The sequence below is a fragment of the Strigops habroptila genome, chromosome 3, assembly GCF_004027225.2.
Source record: "Strigops habroptila isolate Jane chromosome 3, bStrHab1.2.pri, whole genome shotgun sequence".
Lineage (NCBI taxonomy): Eukaryota > Metazoa > Chordata > Aves > Psittaciformes > Psittacidae > Strigops > Strigops habroptila.
This window is the reverse complement of record NC_044279.2, coordinates 40,519,879-40,546,432: the sequence shown is the minus strand read 5'-3', so window position 1 is coordinate 40,546,432 and position 26,554 is coordinate 40,519,879. Positions and strand designations below refer to the sequence as shown.

The 26,554-nt window shown below is 41.8% G+C and overlaps 1 protein-coding gene across 2 annotated transcripts in view; it reads right to left on the bottom strand.

Annotated features, from left to right (window-relative positions):
* The window catches only part of ZDHHC17 (zinc finger DHHC-type palmitoyltransferase 17), a 76,998-nt gene extending 52,553 nt beyond the window's left edge, over positions 1-24,445 (bottom strand). The window contains exons 1-3 of one of the 2 annotated variants that reach the window (XM_030478231.1): positions 24,246-24,445; positions 21,034-21,080; positions 2,538-2,641 (exon numbers count right to left, since the gene is read on the bottom strand). In XM_030478231.1, the coding sequence (XP_030334091.1) occupies positions 2,538-2,641; positions 21,034-21,080; positions 24,246-24,309 (215 nt within the window). In that variant the 5' untranslated portion in view covers positions 24,310-24,445. Of the gene's footprint in view, positions 1-2,537; positions 2,642-2,805; positions 3,504-21,033; positions 21,081-24,245 lie in introns of those variants that run through there. The other variant, XM_030478232.1, reaches the window with a different exon arrangement.
* Positions 24,446-26,554: the final 2,109 nt, after the last annotated feature.

The window sequence follows — 26,554 nt, the reverse complement described above, 5'->3', positions numbered from 1 at the left end:
TTTTCAAATACATGAGCAGCCCAACTCTACTTTCAGAAGCACAGTGGAAACGTCACATGAACCAAATAATATTGCTAGAACTGACATACAAGATGCCAAGAGATTGCACACACACTGTAACATCTGCAAGACAAAGGGCCAAGACACTACTACTTTTAACACTACCTACATGCCCTTGGCCATGTTTATAAGAAAGCCAGTGAAAAGTGTCCTTTATAACAATAGATACTAAAAGCCAGCACAAGTTTCTGCAAAATAAACACAGTGAGAGCCTATTTTTAGCATAAATCATACCGAGGGCCCCACGCCTGTGGAAGAACTTATCAGGAACATGATGAGGAAAAAAAATACAAATAGTGATAAAGTCTTTGAAATGAGAACATCAGCTCAATCTCTTTTCTATATAAAGCCTTAATTTGATGGTAAGATGTTATTAGATTTGTAGCTCATAGTGCATGAGCATGTTAATTTAATAAGTATCCAATCTACAGACTAAGAAGATAAAGCACATAAACAGTTCAACAAGATATGAAAGAACAAATACGTTTGGAAAAACGTGTGCAGTTTGCAAGCTTTTATTTTCCCTTGCTGAAAAACACAAGAGCAAATGCTTTATTTTACTAACATTGTTTTATTTCTCTGTAATCATGTGTCCATAAACTCAACATCTCAAAATACAATTCTACAGTCAAACAGCACATATGAAGTACAGATGAGTTTTAAACCTTTTTATCCCATTTTTCATCATAATCTTTAATGTTTAAGGATTTATGTTCCCCTTTTTTGCAGAACTTTTTGTGGCACCTTACATTAGCACTGAAGTAAAAAGTAAGTCACCAGATATTTTAATCTAAGTGAATATTGATTTTTGAGGACAAGTGGTAGAGGATATTCTTCATGTATATAAAAGAGACATTGTATTTCTATAAAAGTAACTACATCATTTTATTAGGAACTGTATATCTTTTTAATAACAGAATTAATATATTAGCAGCATTATTCTATTTTTTATTTCAAGTATTATGATACTCGGGGAGTTTATTTTCTGCCTCAAATTTCAGAGATTTTTCCCTTTAAGACAGCTGCTTTACACAACATAGCCTTCTAATCCCAGTAAATACTTAAAGGTGAGTTCTCCCTCTAGTCAGGAAAGTGCTGTCTGGATACCACAACTTGATCATATACCCATGCTGACAGTCCCCCTTCCCTGTGATATTAACCATTAGGGCTATGATACAGAACTACAGTCCTCTTCAGTGACTTGTCATCCTCTCTGTAAATCCCATCTTTCCATGACTGGAAAGGAACATAACGGATAACTCACAGCTCTGTTGATTCTTGTTTGAGGAGACTAGAAAAGAATTACAACTCAGCTGAAAGCACAATCAGTCTAAATTTGAGGGCTAGCAGGGACAAATGTGTTTTAGGGTTCCAAACATGCAATGAGCTTACCAGGATTGAAGCAGGTAATGTGTAAAACCACTTCTGCTGTCATATTTCCAGGCTTTTAAGAAGCAGATAGTTTGATACTATGAAAATATTTTCATTTCTAAAAATTTTCTAATATGATGATTGTGGATTGTAGTATTGCTAATAAAGAATTTAGAGCAACAACTGCAAAGCCAGTCAACATCTATTTCACGAACTTAAACTCCTCACAACTCAAGAAGTGACGGAAAGTACATACTTCCTAAACCTAAATGGGACGTATGTCACATGCAGAGCTGCAAAACTGCTTTCAGTTGGAGAAGATGCCTTTTAGGAAAAATGGAAAAAACTTCTAAGACGAAAAAAATCAAACAGCTCACCAAGATAAATAATGGTATAAGCATTCAAATTAACGGTACAAGAAAATAAAAATCTTACAAAACTATCGCTTCGGCTCATTGAAGAAAAGTCACAGTCGTGGTGGTCTCTGAATGGTAAACAACAGCAAGCTAAAAAGTAGCTTTGGGACAATTCTTCAGAAAGTTTTGTGACTTACTATGTACTACAGGACTGTGTAGAAGGCAAATTTGTATAACTCATATGCATTAATAATACAATTATTAAATTTGCAAACTGTTTACCTCTACAATCCTTTCTCAGCAATAAACTCAGTTCCACACGAGCAGTGAGACTGCGGGATCAGAGACAACGAAGGAAATTACACGGACACATATTCCTTCTAACCTATAAATGATGTTGACAAACCAAGGAAACCCTCATGTCTGTGTATCAATGTTGCCCATTTACCTCTTAATCATCATCTACAGAAAATAAACATCACTATGAACAGGAAGAAAACCATATGTTCGCTTCCAACACTCTGTCCAGCAACCACCTATATTTACAATTTACCATAATTCCTCATGCATGTTTTCATACAATGCTCACAAATTTGTCTTAACAGTAATTTTGTAGAGTCCACTTCTGAAATCTTCCACTGCTGTATCTACAAATACAGTTCACCTCCCATTGTGTGCCAGTAAAATCCATTTTACTGTTTTTTAACTAATACAGAGACAGACAAATCTAACACTCAAAAATAAACTTACTGTGTGGCTTTGACAATGTCCCAAGTGCCGTAGTCATCAATGTGGCTTTTCCGTCCAAGAGATTCACTATACCCATGGTTGTAATGGCTTTGAGGCTTTATTTCCTTAAAAAGACAAAACCTGCTATTAGAACACCAAAAATCCGAATTACTGAAGTTCCTTAGAAAAAATTAATAAATAATAATAAAAAAATTAATAAATAATAAAAGAAAAAATAAATAAATAGCAAACTAAACCCAGTACCCAGTTCAGTGAACTATAAATCTACCCAGATCTGCAGGTGGTAAGCTGACTGGCCATATTTCTGCATCTTGCAAAGCAGGCCACTGCATTCCCTAGTATAGATTTCCAACACCTCCCAGAAAACACGACTTGTAATAGCAGAGTTCCGCTAAAGCCTACACTGGGATATTTTTATAGGTGGTTAACAAAAAGTAACAGCAATTTTTTTTTTGTTTAGTTTTAGGTTTTGGGGTTTATAAATGCAATGTAGCATAGCTAAAAAAACCTATTGGCCATAAACTCACAAAGTCTTACTCTACCACAGATAAATGTTATACTTCAAATAGCATAGTCATGTATCTTCTAGAAAACAAATAATTGGGAATGATTAATACCAGTGACTAGAGCCTACTGATACTTTATTGATTCTTCAACTCCAGTCCCAGCTCTAGAGGTGATCTTTTATGTTTAACCTATGGGTCTCAGAAATAAATGACACGACCATGACATATTCTTCACCAGATACAGCTCCCTACAAACTTAATTCTTTTGAAGAAAAGCAACACTTCAACCCTTAATGTTTCCCTTGGTGGAATTTATATTAAAACACTGTACTGACAGATCACTAGGGCAGCAAGATGCCATTTTTCTTTACAAACTACGTGCATGTGAAAGTCAGCTCAGCGAGCTGGCACTGAACAATGATTTTTACATAGCTGCTACACAATTTTCCATTTGTTACAAGTACTGTAGCCGACTGCCTCTGTATCAGCCGTGCACTTAAGCACAGCCATGTAAAAGTATGAGAATTGCAACAGTGAAGCAAAAAAAGCAAACTCTCTGAAAGTTCTAAAAATGCATTTCAAATTATTTTATTCAAATGAACTATTTACCTTTACTCAGTGTTCCCTGACATATGAGCAAAAATGAGTTTCGTGAGCACAAATTTTGTTTCTTCAATCTATACCTGGAAACACTGTTAAACACCTTTCATAAAGTGTTTAATTGAGATTCTAACTTCCACTTAGTTATTAAAATGAGTGATCAACTTTTTCATTACTATACGAGACAGATGTTTATTTTTTTTAAATGGATATCCTGACTCAAGACAGCCACGATATAATACACCTAACCTGAACAAGGATTCACAGTCACAAATACCTACCTCTCCCCAACAGGCATTAAACTGCCCTGCCAGCTTGAATAAGAGACGTATGAGGCCTAGGGAGACTTCACAAAATCACAGAAGAGTTTGGGTTGGAAGGGACCTTAGAGATCACCTAGTTCCAACCCCCCTGCAGGGACACCTTCCACTAGACCAGGTTGCTCCAAGCCCCGTCCAACCTGGCCTTGAACACTGCCAGGGATGGGGCAGCCACAGCTTCGCTGGGCAACCTGTGCCAGCATCTCACCACCCTCACAGTAAAGAACTTCTGGAGTAAACTATCAAGAAGGTAGTTTGGTTGCAAATCCCAAAACTCTCAGTAATAATTTCAAATTAGAGTAACTTCAGTTGAGCATGTTTGTACTTGTTACACACAATGTACCTATTTCAGACAGGGAAATAAAAAAAAAGAAATCAAGTTAAGAGAAATTCTAATGTATTACATACATTCTGTAGCACTAAATTGTACTACATTCATGTAGTCATTTATATAGTTAGAACATTTATAATATTTTATACATGAAAAAAATAAATCAAGAAATTCAAGTGTTTAGAGCTTTTAAACCAAGTACGTAAAACCACTGACAACTAGTGCAGCAAAAGTCTTCATGTTCAAAACAGATCTATCCTTATGCATAGATTTTTCTTCAGAAAAATATGTTTTTTCAATTTCACACGTCGTGGTTTGAGCCCAGCCGGTAACTCAGAACCACGCAGCCGCTCGCTCACTCCCCCTCTTCTTCCTCCCCCCACTCCCGGAGGGATGGGGAGGAGAATCGAAAGAATGTAACTCCCGTGGGCTGAGGTAAGAGCAGTCCCGCAACTAAGGTATAATACAAAACCACTACTGCTACCACCAATGATAATAATGATTAGTGAAATAACAAGGCGAGAGGATACAATTGCTCACCACCCGCCGACCGATACCCAGCCCGACCCGAGCAGTGATCTCGGCCTCCCGGGTAACTCCCCCCGGTTTATATACTGGGCATGACGTGCTGTGGTATGGAATACCCCTTTGGCCAGTTTGGGTCAGGTGTCCTGTCTCTGTTTCCTCCCGGCTTCCCCTCCTCCCTGGCAGAGCATGAGACTGAGAAAGCCCTTGGTCGGAGTAAACATTACTCAGCAACAACTAAAAACATCAGTGTTATCAGCACTGTTCCCAGGCTGAAAGTTAAAAAACACAGCACTGCACCAGCTACTAAGAAGGAGAAAAATTACTGCTATAGCTGAACCCAGGACAGTATCCACCCCTTATTCCATACCATTCACGTCATGCTCAGATCCCACATCTCTCAACACACCATCACCCCTGTCCCATACATACACATATATATACACCCACACACAAAGAGAAATATATCATTCCCTAGCCCATGGACCAATCCCTATAAAATTGCTGAATTCATCTAGTCCACGATGTCAGGCTCCATCTCTTGTAATAGTCTTTCAAGGCAGGAGGGACAGTATGTAGTGTTGGGTTGTTGCCTGCTGATAATACCGCCAAACTCGTCTGGTCACTGCTGAGCTCGTCTGGTTTCCTCAAAATTCATTCTTTGTTGAGGTGATGATCGGAGGGAAGTCAGGGTGAGTTGCTGGCGACCTGAAGATATCTAGCTGGTGGGCTATAAAAGTGTTATAGAGCAGGCAACAGCGTACAATTGAGTTCATTGGCTGTTTTCCCCCAAAATCAAATCCCCTTGAGGTACACATCGGACTTCCCCATCTTCCCGCATTACCCACCAAGTATATCCAGGTCCCTGAGCAAAAGCAACCCCACGAGTGGGTTTGCCTTTACCTGAAGCAGGAATAACCCAGACTGTCTTCCCCAACAAATTCTTTATGTGCACCACAGGAACTTTATCCCCCTCTACAGTACGTAAAAGTTCTGACTGGGCTGGGCCAGCCCTGTTGGCAAATCCCCTACTGTTGACCAACCAGGTGGCTTCTGGTAAATGTGTATCCCAGTGTTTGAAAGTCCCACCACCCATTGCTCTCAGTGTAGTTTTTAACAGCCCATTGTACCGTTCGATTTTCCCAGAGGCTGGTGCATGGTAGGGGATGTGGTATACCCACTCAATGCCATGCTCTTTGGCCCAAGTGTCTATAAGGTTGTTCCGGAAATGAGTCCCATTGTCTGACTCAATTCTCTCTGGGGTGCCGTGTCGCCACAAGACTTGTTTCTCAAGGCCCAGGATAGTGTTCCGGGCAGTGGCATGGGGCACAGCGTATGTTTCCAGCCAGCCGGTGGTTGCTTCCACCATGGTAAGCACATAGCGCTTGCCTTGGTGGGTTGGTGGGAGTGTAATATAGTCAATCTGCCAGGCCTCCCCATACTTGTACTTCAGCCATCGTCCTCCATACCAGAGAGGCTTTAACCGCTTGGCTTGCTTAATTGCAGCACATATTTCACATTCGTGAATAACCTGGGCAATAGTGTCCATTGTTAAGTCCACCCCTCGATCACGAGCCCATCTATATGTTGCATCTCTGCCTTGATGGCCTGAGGTGTCATGGGCCCACCGGGCCAAAAATAATTCACCCTTATGTTGCCAGTCTAAGTCCATCTGAGCCACTTTAATCTTAGCAGCTTTATCCACTTGCTGGTTGTTTCGGTGTTTCTCAGTGGCCCGATTCTTGGGTACATGAGCATCTACGTGGCGTACCTTCACCACCAGGTTCTGCACCCGAGCAGCGATATCTTGCCACAATGCAGCAGCCCAGATGGGTTTACTTCTGCGCTGCCAGTTGCTCTGCTTTCATTGCTGCAACCACCCCCACAGGGCATTTGCCACCATCCATGAGTCCGTATAGAGATAAAGTACTGGCCATTTTTCTCGTTCAGCAATGTCCAAGGCCAGCTGGATGGCTTTCACCTCTGCAAACTGACTCGATTCACCCTCTCCCTCAGCAGTTTCTGCAACTTGTTGCAGGGGACTCCACACAGCTGCCTTCCATCTCCGATGCTTTCCCACAATACAGCAGGACCCATCAGTAAACAAGGCATATTGCTTTTCACTCTCTGACAGTTCATTATATGGTGGGGCCTCTTCAGCAAGCGTCACCTCCTCTTCTGGTGACATCCCAAAATCTTTGCCCTCTGGCCAGTCCATGATGACTTCTAGAATTCCTGGATGACTGGGATTTCCTATTCGAGCTCGTTGTGTAATTAGTGCGGCCCACTTACTCCATGTAGCATCAGTTGCATGATGTGTAGAGGAGACCCTGCCTTTGAACATCCAGCCCAGCACAGGCAACCGGGGTGCCAGGAGGAGCTGCGCTTCAGTTCCAATCACTTCTGAGGCAGCTCGAACCCCTTCATAGGCTGCCAGTATCTCTTTTTCAGTGGGAGTGTAGCTGGCCTTGGATCCTTTATCTCCCTGACTCCAAAAGCCGAGGGGTCGACCTCGAGTCTCCCCTGGAGCTTTCTGCCAGAGGCTCCAGGTAGGACCATTCTCCCCAGCTGCGGTATAGAGCACATTTTTCACATCTGGCCCGGCCCGGCCTGGTCCAAGGGCTACTGCATGAACTATTTCTCGTTTAATTTGTTCAAAGGCTTGTTGTTGCTCAGGGCCCCATTTGAAATCATTCTTCTTCCGGGTCACGTGATAGAGAGGGCTTACAATCGAACTGTAATTTGGGATGTGCATTCTCCGGAACCCCACAACACCTAAGAAAGCTTGTGTTTCTTTCTTGTTAGTTGGTGGAGACATTGCTGTTATCTTGTTGATCACGTCTGTGGGGATCTGGTGATGTCCATCTTGCCATTTTATTCCCAAAAATTGAATCTCCTGTGCAGGTCCCTTGACCTTACTCCGTTTTATGGCAAAACCGCCCTTCAGCAGGATTTGGATTATCTTCCTCCCTTTCTCAAAAACTTCTTCCGTTGTATCACCTCACACGATGATGTCATCAACGTATTGCAGGTGTTCTGGAGCTTGCCCCTGTTCCAGTGCAGTCTGGATCAATCCATGGCAGATGGTAGGGCTGTGTTTCCACCCCTGGGGCAGTCGGTTCCAAGTGTACTGGACGCCCCTCCAAGTGAAAGCAAACTGTGGCCTGCATTCTGCTGCCAAAGGGATTGAGAAAAATGCATTGGCCATGTCAATTGTGACATACCACTTGGCTGCCTTTGACTCCAGGACAACACAGTATCTGAACGCTCAGGAGAGTGCATCTTTTCTTGAGCACAAGGTTATTTTGTGGCATACATTTTTTCTTTCTAAACCTGTAAAACTAACTTGATTAACCAGTTAAGCATTGTCAGACCAGCAGGAAGGTTGCTCTGTTGCCATCTTTTCAGGAGAACCTGAAAGTGTAACAGGGCATCTGCTGCCATCCAAACTGCATGTTACAACCAATTCTCTTACTATCCAGAAACACAGCTTCAACTTTGTATTTGAAGAAGGCAACAGCTTCACCAAACCTTTATTTTTCCCCAGCTACTAAATAAGACAGTGTTATCTGAAGAAAAGATGTTAGAAAAGATACCAGAGGACATTACAATTAAAAAAAAAAGGTAAAATAGAAGACTAAATTCATTATTTTGTCCCACATGATTTTCTCTTCTCCGTTATTTTAGAAAAAAAAGCAGGATTTACACCATCTCTGTTCACCTGTTATTACACCACACAACTGCAGGAGGATTTTACCTAGCAAATTGTACTGGCCAGACTGCAAAAAGCTAAAGAATAAGTCAAGTCAGCAGAGGCCCAAAAGAAAAAGGAAATTCATTGTCCTGCAGCACCTGAGAGTAGTTCAATGTATTTCTTTGCTTTCCATAGCTGCGGGAAGAGGAAAAAGTCTCCCTTCTCATTACCTAACAATTATTAAAAGCAAACTGAGAAACCTGGGCTATTTTTCAGGCAGATGTTAATTTACCAGGGAACACTTATTTCTCCTAAGCTGCATTTTCTTGAGCACTTCAAGCACACAAGCTGGGCTTCTGTTCCCTTGAGCCTACAGTAGCCAGTCAAGAGAGCTGTCCATTTACAAACAGTATAAATTCATTCCAGCCTAAAGTGATCAAGAAACCACAGCCTTCTGATAGTAATGCTTTCACAAAAAGGTTTATGGGAATACAGCAAAATCTTAAGTATTAACTATTAACCATGTAAATTCAGAAAAGTAAGAGATTATATTCTTTATCCCCTTCTACAGCTTAACAACTTTTACTAAGGACTGGAGGTAATGACAGTACCCTTAACTTCCAAAATGATGTAATTTTTCACCTCCTTTTGTACTGATAGCATCTCTGAACTACTCTTTTTATCCTGAAACTTTCCAATTAGATTACTGCAAAATAGACTAAGTGATTCCAAAAGCAGATTTGAGGCGATGGCAAATGTGACTGCCTGACACAAAATGAGTAAGCGAGAAACAGTTCTCTTCCTCTTTTCCCCTAGAACATACATTGGCAGTTACAAACCACTTCTTTCATATAAAGACTCATGACAAATATAAACTTCAAGTGAACCCTATGTTTCCTGATTTAAGAGAGCTGAGTTTGTATTTTACATGTAAGAACAGTTGAAACAATCCCTAAAATCCTGAAAGGTATACAAACATCAGAGCCTCCAACGTCACACAAGTCTTCATAGTGTGAACTGCGGAAACAGGATGACTCTAGATTTGCCTGAAAAGTTGATGCAAATATGGCTCATTTTGGAAGTAAATCATTTAAGACAAATTCCAGGAAAGCATATAAAATCTGAGTCCTCGCCCAATACACTGACTTTTCTGCAGTCTGGATGCAGATTCCCAAGCTTAAGAGTCAAAATTTATTACTTAGTATTATCTATGCAACTTGATAGTAGCATGCTGGCTACTATCAGTGTCATTCTACAGGATATAATTCTTACCCAGCATTGTAAGTGCCTAGTTTATGACCGTGATGTGCAGAGTGACTTTTGAGCTCCTAAGTCAACAAACTGCTAGGAATTAAGGTGAAAGAGAACCTGGATTTTGCGAATCACAGTAATACTTGGTCCAAATCACCTATCACTGGGTGAATCCAGTCACTGCAAACAGCTTTGTTACACACTATGTTTAGCTGGCAAGGCAAAATGTAAGAGGTGAGGAAGCAGCTAGCAACAGAAAAGAGCCTCTTCATTCCTAAAGAATTTTTTCCAGGCTCTGAAAATCCTGTGCAGGGCTAGGGCACAGTACTATAAAGACAGAAAAGTAATTTAGAATCATAGAATAGTAAGGGTTGGAAAGGACCTTAAGATCACCTAGTCCCAACCCCCCTGCCATGGGCAGGGACACCTTGCCCTAAACCATGTGGTCCAAGGCTCTGTCCAACCTGGCCTTGAACACCGCCAGGGATGGAGCATCCACAACCTCCCTGGGCAGCCCATTCCAGTGCTTCTCCCACTTACTCCAGAAAGAATGATTTAGAAAGAAATAAAAAGACTAACAAGTTAATAAAACTTGTATAGACACCAAAACTCCTCATAAACCTACACATACTCACCTGTTATAAGATATGGCTTAAAATAAAAGCAACAGACATGGCTTAGAATAAAACCCTGCTAAAGCTGAAGAACCAGCAACCTCTTAGCCTCCCTACCCCCTTCTTTGGCAAGTTCTATATTTTTCAATGTTTAGCAGGGCAATTTAAAGGACTGCTATTTAAAAAACTGTGGATCTCTCTCTATACGCATTGCTACCAAATATAATGGCTTCAGTGCAGCCACAACCACCAAATGCTGTCATAACACGTGCAGGCACAGCTTTAAGTCAGCAGCAGCTGCCTGAACAAAGCTGCCAGTGCCCAGGCACCATCACGCATCCTGTTCAGCCTCAGTAGGACCGACCTCGGGGGTGAGCTTGCATAATGTTAGTCATTCTGCATCAGCAGCTGAGCTAGAAAGACACTCTAAGTACAACATTCAGGAAGCATCTGTTTTGGGGGTTTAACAGAAGATTAAAACACATAAAATACAGATTACTTCCTCCAACCTGCTGGACAGAAGAGAAAGCTCTGCTTAAAAATCTTACACTCATGTAGATTACTTGCCCACCATTATTAAAGGAACAAGCATCTAAAAGTGGAAAAATATCATTTATATCACATGTACATCGTGCCTTTCGAAGAACTTAGAGTATTGTCAGTTTCACTGTCACCATTTGGCTTTTAAGTTCTCACCTAAACCAGGAAAGAAGGAATCTTTCCTAAATTCATGCACCCTCATGCAAATTCTAGGAAAATAGTTAAAATTCTTGAAACTAATACGGTTTTTTTAAACATATGACAGACTGATAACAAAGTAACAACATGATGTTTTGAGCCAAGGATACATACCACATTCACAAATGCCTTCAACAATATTCCAAAGTGTTAAAAGATTTTTAGTTCCATGATGAAAATATTTATTCCAGGAGAATTTAAGTTTACAATGATGATCCACTGGTAAGAAACACTAACAGCTAATTCAGAGATTACAAACTGAAATCCAAACACATTCATGTTTTGATATTTTAATCTCTGCTGACAATGGCTCCTGCCCAGCTGAAAGTCAGGAAAACTAAATGGAAGGTAGGAGAGGAGAGACCTTCACTGATTTACAATAAGCAGGTTGCAAACACTAAATCTCTACTTATTTTACCCTGTTTCAAGGAGCCGTTTCCAAGCATGACTTGAGCCAAATTAGCAGTTTACCATTGCTGAAAAAGAAAGGTCATTTCTCTGCCCACTCTTCCCCACTGCTCTTGGCTCTGTGCCCCTGCTGCCTTACTCAAGCTAGCTCTGGTACTCAGAGCCGCAGCCGCAGTGAGCTCACTCAATTCATTACAGGGGAAAAATTAAACAACACTAAGACAGCAAGTTAAATCTGTTTCTCCTGTGAAAAGACAGGCTCCACAGCCACAGATAAAGGAAATGCAAGTAAAGAAAAGATAGCAGGAACATTCTGGCAGCTGTCAATTGTTAATTTGACTAAGTAATCATGGAACAACACACTCCAGCTTTTAGATTTTCAAGGAAGTCAAGCTGACAGGATGAAGAAAATGATGCTACTTCTAGAAACTGGTAGAGTTGGTTGGCTTAGAAAGCTGCAAAAAAGATTTTACTTATTTATAAAAATCAAATTTGGTTTCCCAATTACTACCGAGGGTCACTCTTTCTAGATGAGCTTCTCTCTTCACTGACTATCCTTTGACAATGCCCTATCGCTCATGTGCATCTGTGACTAGTCTGCCATTACTCATTAGCCACAAAATGTGCAGACTGCTTGCACAGATGCATAAGTAATGCAGGGTAGGAAAAGTCTCAGAAGAGTGAGAATAAGTCTAAAAATCCAAAAAGGCACTTTGGAAAAATAGAAACAACACAGGAGAAGAGAAAAGGGAACCTGCTCTGGAAAATCAGACTGGTAAGTTGGGGAAGCAGAAGATAAAGCAAAACATGAAAAATAACTCCAAAGGAAAAAGCAAGAAAGGTATGTGTTTGTGCGTGCAGTAAGCACAGCTCCCAAGAACGAGCACTAACAATACTGGCATTCCCAAACAATTCTCTTCATAACTACATGCGCAAGTAAAGTTACGCTCATTTGCCCTCAATACTCAAATCTCTTAATCATTTCCAATAAAAAGCCAAAATTAAATAAGCTTAAGGAGAATTCCGAGAACAGTACTCATAGGAAAAGAAAAAAAACCAGCTACACATGAAAGAATAAGATGTCCAAGTCTGAATTATTCCAAGCGAACAATCTCATAATTTGCAATTCTATATAGCAGGAGGATATGAACAGGTCAATACGCCTGCTTGGACATAAGGAAGGGAGGAAAATACTGCTACTTACAGCTGCCACACATGGCTCTGGTAGGCATTAACAGATGGCTAGGGCTGCTTTTCCTTTAACATTATGCAATATTGCTGCAAGGAAGCAATACCATGATCAGACACTCCAATTCTGAATGGTGAGCAAGAAAACTGACACGTAAAGAGAAAATACTAGCAAGTTCTAAAATAAAAATTAGAAATAAAAGCATAACCTTCCAAAAATATTGTATACTATTGCCTTTGTTTCTTAATGAAGCAGAAGAAATCACAGTTTGTGGGGTTTTTCTATGACTACTATTTCCATAGCCATCTGCAGTCAAAAGAATCATTATAAAATTGGAAAGGACTGCAACTATTTCAGGAAACTTAATAAAATAATCCTCATGTATGTTATATTTAACAGGGACTACTGGAGGTTAATATTAAAGAATTCCTTCCCCTGTATTTGTGTGTTCAATTTCTCTGTTCTTCATTTGTTAGAATACAGTGCTTTTCAGTAAGCTTTCTTAGTTTTGCTCCTAATTTTAAGACAGTGCAAGAAGCTCTACAACTGTATTTATAGTAATTTGGATATTAGAAACACCCACATTAGTTTATATACACAGAAATACTAGCCACTCACAAACTAGCTTTAATACAAAAACGCTCATAAGTGCAAGCAAATCATCACATTCCGACAAGAAACAGTGCTGGTATTTATTTTAACATTTTAAATGGAAGTTCCTCTTCTAAAATTTACAACTTCCTGCCCCTACTCCTTCACCTAATTCTGTGGCAAGGAAAGTCACAGAAACAGAGGCTAAAGTGATCATGTCTTAATTCTAGAGAGAATCACATTTAATTCTGTACAGGTGTAAAAAGAGTAGCTTTTTCTTTTCTAGAAACAGCATTAAAATTAGGGTGAAACCAGTAGCCGCTAATTTGACTAACCTGCCTGTCATCAAGTGGGAGCTTCTGATCTTTCTCATATTTACATGAAGTCCTAGCCAGGAAAAAGAATTCCGCAGGGCTGTATAGATTCCCCAGTCTGAGGAGTCAAAGCCTTCAGTAGCTGTGAGCTGTTAGATTTTCTGAACTGGGATCACAGAATGGTTTGGGTCAACCCCCGTGTCATGGACAGGGACACCTCACGCCAGACCAGGTTGCTCAAAGCCTCGTCCCACCTGGCCTTGAACACTGCCAGGGATGGGGCAGCCACAGCTTCTCTGGGCAACCTGTGCCAGCACCTCATCACCCTCACAGTAAAGGACTTTTTCCTAATATCTGATCTAAATCTACCCTCTTCCAGCTTAAAGCCATTTCCCCTTGTCCTGTCAGTACATGCCTTTCCAAAAAGTAACTCTCAAGCTTTATTGTCAGGTCCCTTTAGGAACGGGGAGGCTGCTCTGAGGTCTCACCGGAGCCTTCTCCAGGCTGAACAACCCCAACTCTCTCAGCCTGGAGAGGTGCTCCAGCCCTCGGAGCATCTTCGTAGCCAGCTCTGGACTCACTCCTACAGGTCCACATTTTTCTTATCTTGGGTGTCCCACAGCTGAACACAATATAATGATGCATATACACCTTCAGTTTAGCTTATACATGCAAGAAAACTTCCAACTAAACCAGATTACATTCTCCATGAAATAAACGTGCAATACTAAATTTTTTTTATATCTTAACTGGTCATATTATACATACAAAAACAAAACAAAACAAAACAAAAAAAACCCCACAAATCAAGACAGTTCAGTGTTTGGCTTGCAAATATATGCTATCACACTTGCCTTACTCTGACCTCTACAATTTATGCTGGGATTCTCCCTGCCCCTATCATACCATTAAATTACACAAAATGAGTATGACATGACAAAAACCTCTTCCATTCACTCTCAATTCCGTCACCACCTTCCATTACTTTCCATATTTGACAGCATCCTGTGAAGCCTGTTTAGTTTCCCTCCTGTATTTTTTTGGCCTATTACAGTTTCTTGATGTGCCAGAAGAAAAGATGCGTTTATGAAAATCCCTGGAGAAGCTAATTGTGGAATACATACACAATGGAAAAAAAATGTACCTAATACTCTTGATTTTTTTATTTGTAAGCAAGTCACAGTTTTAGTTGACAATGCTTTCTTTAAAAAGTGGCAAGACAGATTGAGAAAACCTTCATCACAAACACGAAGCCCTTTTGCCAACACAGAGTTCCGCCCACAAGCAACAATCAGCCATCACACAGAGAGAATAATCCTGCACACTCTCCAGTGTAGATCTCATTTTTTACATAACAAGTCAGAGATGCTCAACTCAAGCCCTTAATCCAACCACTCTATGCAGAGGTTAGAGATCACATGATTTAAGGCACAGCTGGTAATCAGCAAGTTTTGCTTCCTCAAAGCAAACACAACCAATGGACTACTTTCTAGTCATTTACTCACAGATGCTCCTAAACTGAACAGTGTTATACTTCAGGAAGGAATAGCTTCACAAGCAGCCTTTTCAGAGGCCTTGTATTTGCACATATAGTGCCATCAGCAAGTGTTATTTAAAACAGCTGTGATTACTAGCATTTGTAAAGGTTAAAAAATTAAGAACTTAAAATCCTATGGTTTAAAGTTTACTTTGAAGTTTTGGTTTAGTCAGCAACTTACATTAACATGTACAGACATCGTTTTTTGGCTTTTTTTTTGCATTGTGTTCTTAGCCAAAATATCAGTATTTCAACAGAAATAAACTCTATTTTTTTCCAAGTGATTTCAACAAACTACGTCTCAGAGTATATGAGCTTAGAGATCTCTGAACATAAAAAAAATACCCGAGACACCTAGCATTAGTAGTCAGTCATCATGACATTAAGTTAAAACCAAATATGCATTACACTTTAAGCGCTCGGTTTCAAAAATGCACCTAAGTACGTATCTAGCTCAACCCTGATCCTCAGCTATTTGGAGGAAAAAAGCCAAACTCTTCTTTTTAAAATTCCCAGAAAAGGATACTTTGAAAATTCTTTTTTCAAAGATCAAGACCATTCATTCAATTTTCAAACCTGGTAACAGCATATATTAAAAAAGTATGCTTCTGCTGAAGGTTCTGCTTCATTCAGCAAGTATTCCAAAGCCACACTCGAAGGTAAATTATGTTGCTTCACGAGGTTATAGCTAACTCGTCTCTGAGGAACAGTGTAAAAAATTAAATCAAGAACCACAGCCCTGGCAGGTGCATATGACAGAATGAGCAGTCAGCCTTACCTAGCTAGGGGCCCTCTTTTCTCCTTGGCAAATACAGAAAAAAAGAAAGTTAGTACAAGTTGCACTCAGTCCTCATGGAAAACTTCAATTTACCACCATTTGAATCAGCAAATGGAGCCAACTAAGCAAATTCTCATTCCCACTTGTGATAAGCACAAGCTGGTTCACCTACTACAACTAGGAAGTGCATGAAAGGTGCTTCTAGTCATGCCGATAGTCACTTTTTCTGCAGCATATGAGACACAGCTTAGTAAATCTATTGTGTGACAGTTCACAACGGTTCCATTCTATCCAACTCCTAAACTTCCAATCAGTCACATCAGGTCACCCTGTACCTTCCTGTCAGTACTGTAGTGCACTTGATCCCACAACAAGTAGGTTGAGTGAACTGGGACAAGATATCCACAATTTTTAGGGTTTTTTTAGTTGGATGCATTTTCTACTGATTCGCTTTCCTGAACTGGCTTATCCTGGGACCAGACAAACACCACTGGCAGATGTGCACAGCTGGAAGTGTTTAGAGGTAGCTTTCATAATCAGCTTAAGTCAAGCTAAAACTGACCTGCCCTCAAGAGCGGTGGTCACACTCATAGTCCTGGCTGCCCATTTTCCATTACCTCTTACCAGTTCTCACAACAGCACAGAAACGGTTTCAGTTAGATCAGGTCACAGACTCACAAAGCAAGAAGTATCCCAATTCACCTCCTGGCCACACAACTGCAAGAGCTACCCAGGAAGGGTAAGGGACTGTGTCTGGGTTCCACCATGGCTTCAGACCAGCTTAAACTCAACTGCAAAACCACTTGCTTCAAAGTCAGCAATACAAGCATTTTCAAAGCACACTCTGATGTCCTCCCTCTAGAGACATCTTCATCTTCCCGTGGTCTTGAGCAGCTTCCCAAGCTCTGACCACAGCATTCCCACTTATCCCCATTTTCGGCACCTTCCCCCTTACAAAGACAATCAAGGAAATGTATCTGAAGACCTCAGGGCATCCTGCAAGCGTAGGAAGAAATTACTAGATTTGAAAATTGCACAAGACAAATTGTAGTCTAATGTCACACCACATAATAGGCATGACACGCCTGAGGGTTCAATTCAGCCAGACTCCCTCTGACTTCAGAAAAAGCTTTCGACTTTGTTCTACAGTCTCATGTTTAAGAGACCCCCGTGTTTCTTTTAACTATAAGGATGCTATGAAAGCCAGTTTTTTATGTCATACTGTCTTTGAAAAACAGCAGAGGACAGTGTGCATGCTGAAATACCAATTACTGAGGCTGCTCCCATCTAAATATGTCAGTATCAATGGCAATACTACCCAATTTTCAAGCAAACAGCAAACAAACATTTTCCTCTTGAGTTCCATAAACTGGATTCTGCAAAGTTAAGATGTAACCCTCTTCCACATTTATAATGCCTCATTACTATCCTGAGCAAAGAGGTAAACACAGTGAAACAAATGCTGTTGAAAGACTCAAAACCTGTGAAATCTGAGAGAAATAAAGTCTGTGTTTAACAGGTAAAGGCAAACTGAGTCAACACAAATTCAGGTCAAATCAGACATTTACCACTGGTGCTTTAAGAGGGCCTATTTCAGAAAGTTAAAAATCAATTACTGCCCAAACCTGAAGAAAATATGTAGAGTTAAAACTATAAATAGTTGAAATCTGTTTTAAGTGTTTTACTAGATGCCTGAGCAGCCACAATGTTACCACTGAGAAAAAGCCCAAAGTGGTGAAAAACTGTGTAGTTTACAAGACAAGTGAGAACTGTAAAAACAACCTCATAAAATGGCAAGAGAAACATTGACAGTGAGCATGACAAAGTAGAAAAATATGGAAAACTGAAAGGCAAGCGAAAGGATACAAGACATCCCTATCCCTAGAAGGGCGAGCAGCATCCAAACAACAAAAGAAATGGACAAAAGTTGTCAAGATTACAACGTAAGAATGATAGAACTGTCAGTAAAAACACAAACCCACACAATTTGAAAATGTTCGATAAGTGCAGAGCAAAAACAGCTGAGGAAAAAGCCATAAAATGTAAATCCTATCCTGTTGCCATGATAAAATGCTATCTGGTCAGGCCAACCATATAGTCCAAAAGATGTGAACATCATTTTTCATTAAGCCTGAAGAAACTCCCATGATCTGGATAAAAGATATCATGGGTTATAAATGGTTTTCATTTTAACTCAGTGCTGCCTTTTCCAGGTTTGATATAGAATTAACAAAAAAGCAAAGACTAGTAATGCTAAGTACCATGTCTTCATAGAAAAATAAACCCAGAACTTAGAGTTGATGAAGAAGTAGTAATGGTGGTCAAACACAGTTAACATCCAAGGTGTTTGATTTAGTATTGTCTGATATTTTGATTAAGAAATTAGAATATACAGAAAGTTCATGCACTCTATTTTGCAAGTCTTAAAAACTAGAGGTGAACAAGCTTTATTCTTATGATTTGTTTTGTGACTATTATACATATCGTCCTAGTTAAGGACTACACTAGCAAAAAAAACCCAACAACCCTCTCTTGCTCTTTTCAGTAGCTCACATTTTTAAAACCTTAGGGTATCATCAATATGAAAACACTACTGAGAGGACACTAAGCATCCTACAGAGCTTGTATTTGACCCCACCTTATTTTATGATTGTCTGCAACCTAGGAGTAAACAACAGTTAGAGGTAAATGACTGTGGGGAGAAAGGAGGGTATATAATACTCTGTTTCTCACACTATGTAGCTTATATTACTTGGGGAAGGTTGGGTGAGGCCAAAATAAGGTTTTTTTACATACCAACAAAAGCAAAGTCATATCTAAAATGAAGACCCATCCTGGAAACTATCCAGAGAGCACTGAAAAGGCCTGGAGATGGGTAATCATCTGGGCACAAGCTTCAGTGTGACGCAGCTCCCAGCAACATCAGTACAACAGTCTCTACATATGGGGAACGCTGAGTAAGAATGCAGAAGTTGCTTTACTACAGCAACTGGCCCTAGTATGACTACTAGAATAGCGCTCTGTTCTTGAGTACACTACAACAGCTACTGCACTCCAAGCAATGCCATGAAAACACTGAAAGAATGAAAGAACACGTCTTAACAAGAGACCCAAAAGGGGCAGGAGGACTGCAGACCACAACAGCAGTGTAGGGATCTGATAATCATCAGCATATTAAATAAATACAGACAGACTGTATTTGGATAGGTATGCCTCAAGATGTAATGAACAGAAACAAATTAAATTCAGACTAAAAACAAGTTTAGGTCTTAGACTAATTAAATTCGGAGGCAACTTTCCCAGCTATGCAATAGTATTTGTTACTGTTGGATTTTGTTTATTTTCCTGTTTACTTTATAAGTAGTATCCTGCCTATAAAAAGAATTAGTTCATTAAAGAACCCTCAATGCCTGCATTAGAAGGTTGGATTAGATCTGCTGTCCCCTCTGGCCTCAAACTAACTGCAACACATGAAGTAAGACTCAAGCTGCAATAATAAGCATGCCAACCTACCTGACACTTCATGGTTCCATCCTCCTCTTTTAGTAATACCAATAACAATAACTGATCTTTGAATGAGCTCACAAATGTAAGCTTAGTCCCTGGAGTGATCCTAGCTAAACTACAAAGTCCCATACCTTTACAGGACAACTAAGAACAAACAGTACCACAATACAGCCCCAACACTATCAACAAAAAACCACAGGGAATAGAGTTGGACTGTAACATCAGGCCTTTCATTAGCATTTTAAACAGAAGAAATTAGAGCCAAAGCTATTTAGAATAAGTTTACCTATTTTCTTCAAACCACCACCAAGGATTACAAGGAGATATTGTGCTTCTAACTTCCTAGGTAGTTACAAATTGAACCACAGGGAGAGAAGAAAAGATAGAAATTCAAAGTTTTAGCTGGGATTAACCAGTAACTTCCATCTCTCTCAAACACATCCCATATAGCCTAAGGACAATGGAGGATGCACTACACAGCAGTAACAAAATGGATCTTCCTCCCCAGTAAGAGTTCTTACCATACAGGAGATGCAGCCCTGAGCAGCTGAAATACCTTTGGCAGTTAAGGACATATTAGGCCACACACACCAAGAATATTTTCCAAACAAAAAGGAGCAATACAAATAAAATCAATTTTTTTGAAGATTTCCAACACCACCATCCCGACCCCCGGATTTCAAAATAAACCATCCAAGCCTATCATCACCTACCACAGAACAGTCAGGAAGTTGTTCTTGTTTAGAAGATCCAAAGAATTTAAAGTCAGAAGGTCTACTAAACGCATTTACCCAAAGAATAACAAGTACAAACAGTATTGAGTAGCATTCCCATACTAGGGCTACACTGTATAAAGGGAAGCAGAGCTTGCCATTGTAACTGTCACCAGAAACCTGAATACTGGGAGAAGGAAACAAACTAGCAGGGACTATGCAGCACTGCCTTACCGAGCCATCCCTGAGTGCTCTGCCTCTCTTGTAACGGAGCTACCATATCCCACTGCAGAGCAGCTAATGCCATGTACACCCTGAGATCTACACTCACAGGACTCCCCCTCTTTGGTCACCCATGCACTGCACAATCCTCCTGAAGGATTCAAGTATATGGAAGAGGTGGCACATCACCCACAGAATCAGTCACCCCAACAGTCTACACTCCTCTGTGTTCACAGATTTGAAACACAACACTTATCCATGGGCAGAAGCCGAAAGCTCCCATTCGGTCTGTAGAAAGATATCCAAACTCAAGCTGAAAACATCGAGAGCTGGTTAAATCCAGCCCTGCCCTCCTTTCTTCCTCACAATGGCTACTCACCTTCACCGTTTATCATTTATACCTTTCAGTTCGATGCCATTCAGCTCCACGCTCCAGCCACTGGATCTTGTTACGTGTAAACTGAATGAAGCACTGCACCTCAGTAAGAAAGTATTCACGTGGGGTTAAAAAAGAGGTGCTTCTCACTATTTCTGCTAATATGAACAGAGGTTCTTTAAGCGTTAATTAAGACATTAGTAAAATATTTCTTAACTCTTTTCCACACTCTTCCTTGTTTAACAATGACTTTTACAGACAGAACTTCAACATTAGAATTACCACGTGCTTAGCCAACATGTCCTCCTTGCTCCCATCAGTAAAACACCTTTAGGAAAAAAGATAAATCAAGGAATACATTACATATTTTTTAATCAAAGCATTACACTGGGAGCTGCTGCTGAACTGCTTGTTCATATTTATATCCTACCAGTCAATAAATTTGGGGATACAATCCCAAGCTTACATTCCTTATCTTCAATGCATTGCTTTGAATATGGATGCACTAAGGTGCACTTTGTTTTACTAGAAAACTTCAGATGAATTCTAGATGGTTTTGTACAGTTGTGCTGTCCTCCCTGCTTAGCACCTACCCATCCTGTTCGCCTCCAAGTTACATTAATGGCAATTTTGTTATTACTTCCAATTCATTCATGAAAAAAGTCTTGAGTCTAGTACACTAACTCCTCTAAGACTTTCAGGAATAATTCTCTCTAGCAACTACTTCCAAGATTAGTTAGCCAGCATTTTTCCATCCATTTATCATATACTGTAAGATCATTCTGTATTACATGAGCATTTCATTACTTTTCGTACTTCCCCACTAAAAATATTTATATGCTTCACTGTTGCACTAGTCATCTTGCAACAATACTAGTAGAAAACATGGGATCTACATTGACATACTAAACTGAGCTTGTGGTCAGAATGAGAGAACAAATATCCTTTGAAGCAAGAGTCCATTATTATATAAGTTCGGTTTGCTTTCACGTGGGATGGAGAGAGGCCCACGAACTCAAATCAGCAAGATACTACACAAAACCCACCAAAAGCAGCCCCATCATCAGTTTCCTAAAGCATTCATATTTTCAGCAGTGTTTCTACTTCTTCTTACCAGAATTACTTGAATCACCACTTTCAGCTGAGCTTTTCACAAATAAACAGATCTTACAGCACTCTAGTATTTAAGTATTTTTTCACTATTCCTAAGAACATCTTTCCTAAAACGTTAACACTGTCTTCATAATATCTCATGGCAAAATGCAAGCCATACAGCTCATTTAAAAGCAAACATTTCCCTTCCAAAAAAGCCCATCAAAAAAACTTTGAAAGTAATCCAAATTAGTCAAACAAAAAGGCAGTAAGAAGTGAAAGTCTCATTTAAAAATAAAAAAACACACACACAGAAAGAATACATGAAAAAGCTGCATGACAGGTAACAGCAGCAGGAAACCTAAGAAACCAGGAGATTTTGACAGTCCTATAAAAAGCATCGGTTTTATATGTATACAAATGTAAGCACCGATTATATGCTCCAACGTCACTACTTACATAAGGCCATGGTGCTATTTTCTTTAAAAGTGGAAATCACTGAGTATTAAGGCCCTTGACCTTCAAAAATGACTGAGCACAGATGCACTGCATTGTTCAGTGGGCAGGTCCTGTGACAATATTGCTATGGTAAGGAATCCTCAAGCTTTTAACAAGCACTCCAGAAATGCTCTTTTAACAGCCAGTCTCACCACCAACATTAAAAACATCCTTCTCTTTTAAAGCTTATCTGCACAAAGGGATTTTAAGGGCTAAGGGACACCCACTTAAATCCATCTAAATACTACTCTGTGAATAAGATATAGTCAGATAATGCTCAGCATTTCCAGAAAAATCAAATAAAACCCCTTCAAGAGTAGATAGACAAGTGATATCTATTGTATATTAAAAGACTCAGGCTGGTGTTACAGAACACAGTATATATTAACTTCCTTCCCTATCTTTTGTACACACACACAGCCTTATACACCAAAGCAACAGTATAACATTCTACCAGACTGCTCAACTAGTGAAAATCACCAATTTAAACGGTTTGTTCACTACACAGTAATCACTCAAAGTTAATTTAACAAATAAGGATCTTCAATCTTGAGAACACAATTGTTTTCTAACAGCCTATAGAGGCTCTTTATTCCATTTTATAGTTTCAGACTCCCTATCTAAAGTTTCCACAAGTTAACAGCATTTTCTTTCAAAGAACATCAACATCCACCAGTCTGGATCATTACTGAAAACTTCTGACACTTCTGAAAAACATCAGACACTGCAAATGAGGGTACTTTTCCAGTTAGTCTGAAGGAACACGTAGAAATTAGCCTTTGCACTCACTTAAAAAAATCAAAATAGCTATATATACATATATATCAAGGCACTTGCATCGTTTTGCTAGTTAACCTCCAGAACAGACAGATCTATTTTAAAGCCGTAAGCAAGCACAGTTTAGAGAGGTAGAGAGGAGTGGGTAGGATACACAATTGCATAGAGGCCTATAAAGCCTCTTCAGTCATCAAGGAAACTAAAAGTGTCTTTGAGATGTTGTTTAAGGAGCAAGACTACCATCTGCTTCGCAAAAACTGGAGCCTGGCATACGCACTAATCTTTCTCGTAGGCTGAAAAATCAATTCTTGCAATCCTTAATGTATCAGGTGACAAGCCCACACGTAAGAGGTTTTCTAAACTGTTTAAAATACATTTCAAAACAATCGCACCGGTCCTGAAGAATGTTCGCGCTGTTGACAGAGGTAGGTGGCACAAAAGAAGGGTAAAAATGTGTCACGAAACGACCTCCACACATCACCTGTAAGCATTCCTCCCACTGCCTGTCCAACACATGGGAAATGACAGACCGTTTCCTTCCAAAACAAACCCCACGCCACCCGGGGAGCGCTGGGCTGGATGGGACCAGGCCAGACCCGCAGGCCGCTGACAGCAAAACGCAAGAAGAAACCTTTATTCCTCCTCCGAACCGCGTCCCCCGGGCTAACGGGCCGCAGCACCCCCCGGGGCGGCGGGGCCGGCCGCAGAGCCCGCCCGGGCACCGAGCGCTGCTGGTCGGGGACGCCAGTGCCGCGGCACCACCCGGGCGGCTCTGCCCGCGGGGAGCGGCGGGCCGGGAGGCAGCCGGGCTCCCACCGCCAGCCTCAGCCCCCGGCCCGGTGCCGGGCCAGATCACCGCCGCCGGGGAGGGCGCCACAGCAGGGCCCGCGGCCCTGTTCCCCGCCACAGTACCCGCACCCTGCTCCCGCCTAGCCACCTCCCTGCCGCGGCCCGGCCCTGCCCCGCGCACACCCAGGCCGGCAGCGGGGGGCGGCGGCGCACCTCCCGCCCTCCGCGCACCCCGCCCGCTCGCCTCGCACCGCCACCCTTCCCCGCGGCTGGGCGCCCTCCCGGCTCGCGCTGAACGTGCCCGCCGCCGCTGCCGCCTCCCGGCGGGGTGCCCTCACCTCCGGGTGCAGGATGGGGAACGCAGCCCGCTTCTTTCTCGTACTCCTCTAGCGGCGCCGCCATCTTGGTGCGAGCGCGGCGCCCGCTGGCATGCCGGGTAATGGCGCGCGCGCCCGCTGCGCCTAGCTTCCCGCCCCCGGCGGGAGGAGGGCGCGCGGCCGTGGGGCGGGCTCGTGCCCCGCTGAGGGGCGCGCGGCTGCGGGTGCGGCCCGGCCCCGCCGCCTCAGGGCCGCCCGTCAGCGCCGCCGCCAACCGCAGCGCCCGTAAGGGCGGTGCCAGCGAGCCGCCGCGGGAGCACCGCCCCTGCCGGAGCCGCGGCTGGCGGCGACAGTAACGGCCTCGGAGCCCTGCGGAGGAGTCCTGGGCGGATCTCAAAGCGGGCGGCGGCGGCTGGCGTATCGCCGGCGGGGAGCTGCCCGGTGCCCTGCCTGCCCGCCCGCCTGCTTTCCCTCAAACCCGCCTGCCCCGGCCCCTTCGGGCTGGACCTGCAGCCTCTTCGGGCGGCTCCGAGCCGGGCAGCCGCCGACCGAACAGAAAGCGAATGTTTGCTAGTTACTATGTTGTCTGGACGAGCCCGTCACTTTTTTGGAGATACCAGTATCTCTTGAAATGAATACTTGTATAATTTAGGTTTTGTGAGGTGCTTCAGCTTAATTTAAGTTCATTTTAATTTGGAATGAGAGTGAAAAGAGAGCTCCCTTGGACGTTTAGTGCTGATTTGGTTCCGGACAAGTAATGTCTGTCCAGTTTTCTTGTGAAGTTATCTTCATGCCCACTGGGTAGCAAAGAGAGCACAGGAAGAAATCCAAGAGTTTTAATAAGGCTTTCCCTCTCAGCTTCGAGAATGTTTGATTCCCTCCCTCTCCCCAACAGTTCTGAGGACGTCTGGCAGGGATCCCTCCCAACCGTTTGGTACCCATCTGAAGGGGTGATTTCTTGCATCCTGTCGCACACACCATCCAGTGGCCAAGCTATCTGCTGTGGGTTTGGGGGTCAGAGCGCATCCTGCCGGAAAACTGGTTTGGTTCTGCTTAGTTCATCATTTCTGTTCTTACAAGCTGTGTAATACCCATACAGCCAAGATTAGGGATCCTAAAGCTCATCATTTCAAACTTTTTACATGAATTACAATTTTGTTTAAAAACCCCTGCGTTTACAATTACAGAATGATTGTTATTGCTGGTTTGGCCACTGCTTTTTTATTGTCGTGTCTATGATGCTCTCGTTTGCCTTGTGAGAAAGGGAACTTTAGGTAATACTTTTGTTGTATCATAATACATTAAGCTCATAAGCCTAAAACCCCACAATGATATGCTCTTCGTTATTTCTTTCCTATCTCATACAAATGTAACAGAGAGCACTAATAAATCTGACTACAGCATTATTAAAATGTTAAGCCATAAACATCTTTTTTGCTGTATAAATGTATTTACATTTGTCAGGAAGAAGAATGACATAGGATTTAGAAACTGGGGGTGTGAAACAGGTCTGGAAAGCACAGACTGGAAACCATAAGGTGGTGAAGTGCTAAAGAGCAGAACAAGACACAGAGTATACAGGAGAGGATCTTTTTTTTGACTGTGTGTAGTATTAAACGTACCAGGGCTTAGATGTAATTTGCAACTATTTGCCTGAAGAAGGTTTCCAGCCCCTGCATACCCCAGAAATAGAAATCCCATCAATCACAACAGTTCTTCACTCGTATTTATGATAAAAGTAAGGGTGATAAAATAGCCCAGAAATCTTTATAGTATTTACTGTGCAGACTATTTTGCCTTGCAAGTCTGAAGAAGCTATGCTTCATCCCGTGGCTCTGAACTGGATTGTAAGTGATAGCTGTTTAGGTATTCATAGCTGGTTATTCACAGGTCTACACACTTTGAAACCGATTTTGTTCTGAGAGACATCTGTACGGAGAATTTTTGCAATTAAACTTGAAAGCCTTGTCTGTGTATATAGACCCACCTGCAGCACTGTGTTCAGCTCTGGGCCCCAGCACAAGTGGGACATGGAGCTGTTGGAGCGAGCCCAGCAGGAGGCTCCAAAGATAGAGCACCTCTGCCTGTGAAGACAGGCTGAGAGAGCTGGAACTTGTTCAGCCTGGAAAAGAGAAGGCTCCAGGGAGACCTTAGAGCAGCTTCCAGTTCCTAAAGGGGGTCTAAAGAAATCTGGAGAGGGGCTTTTCAGAAGGGCATGTAGTGACAGGACAAGGGGAAATGGCCTTAAGCTGAAAAGAGGGTGGATTTAGATTAGACATTAGGAAGAATTTCTTTACTGTGAGGGTGATGAGGCGCTGGCACAGGTTGCC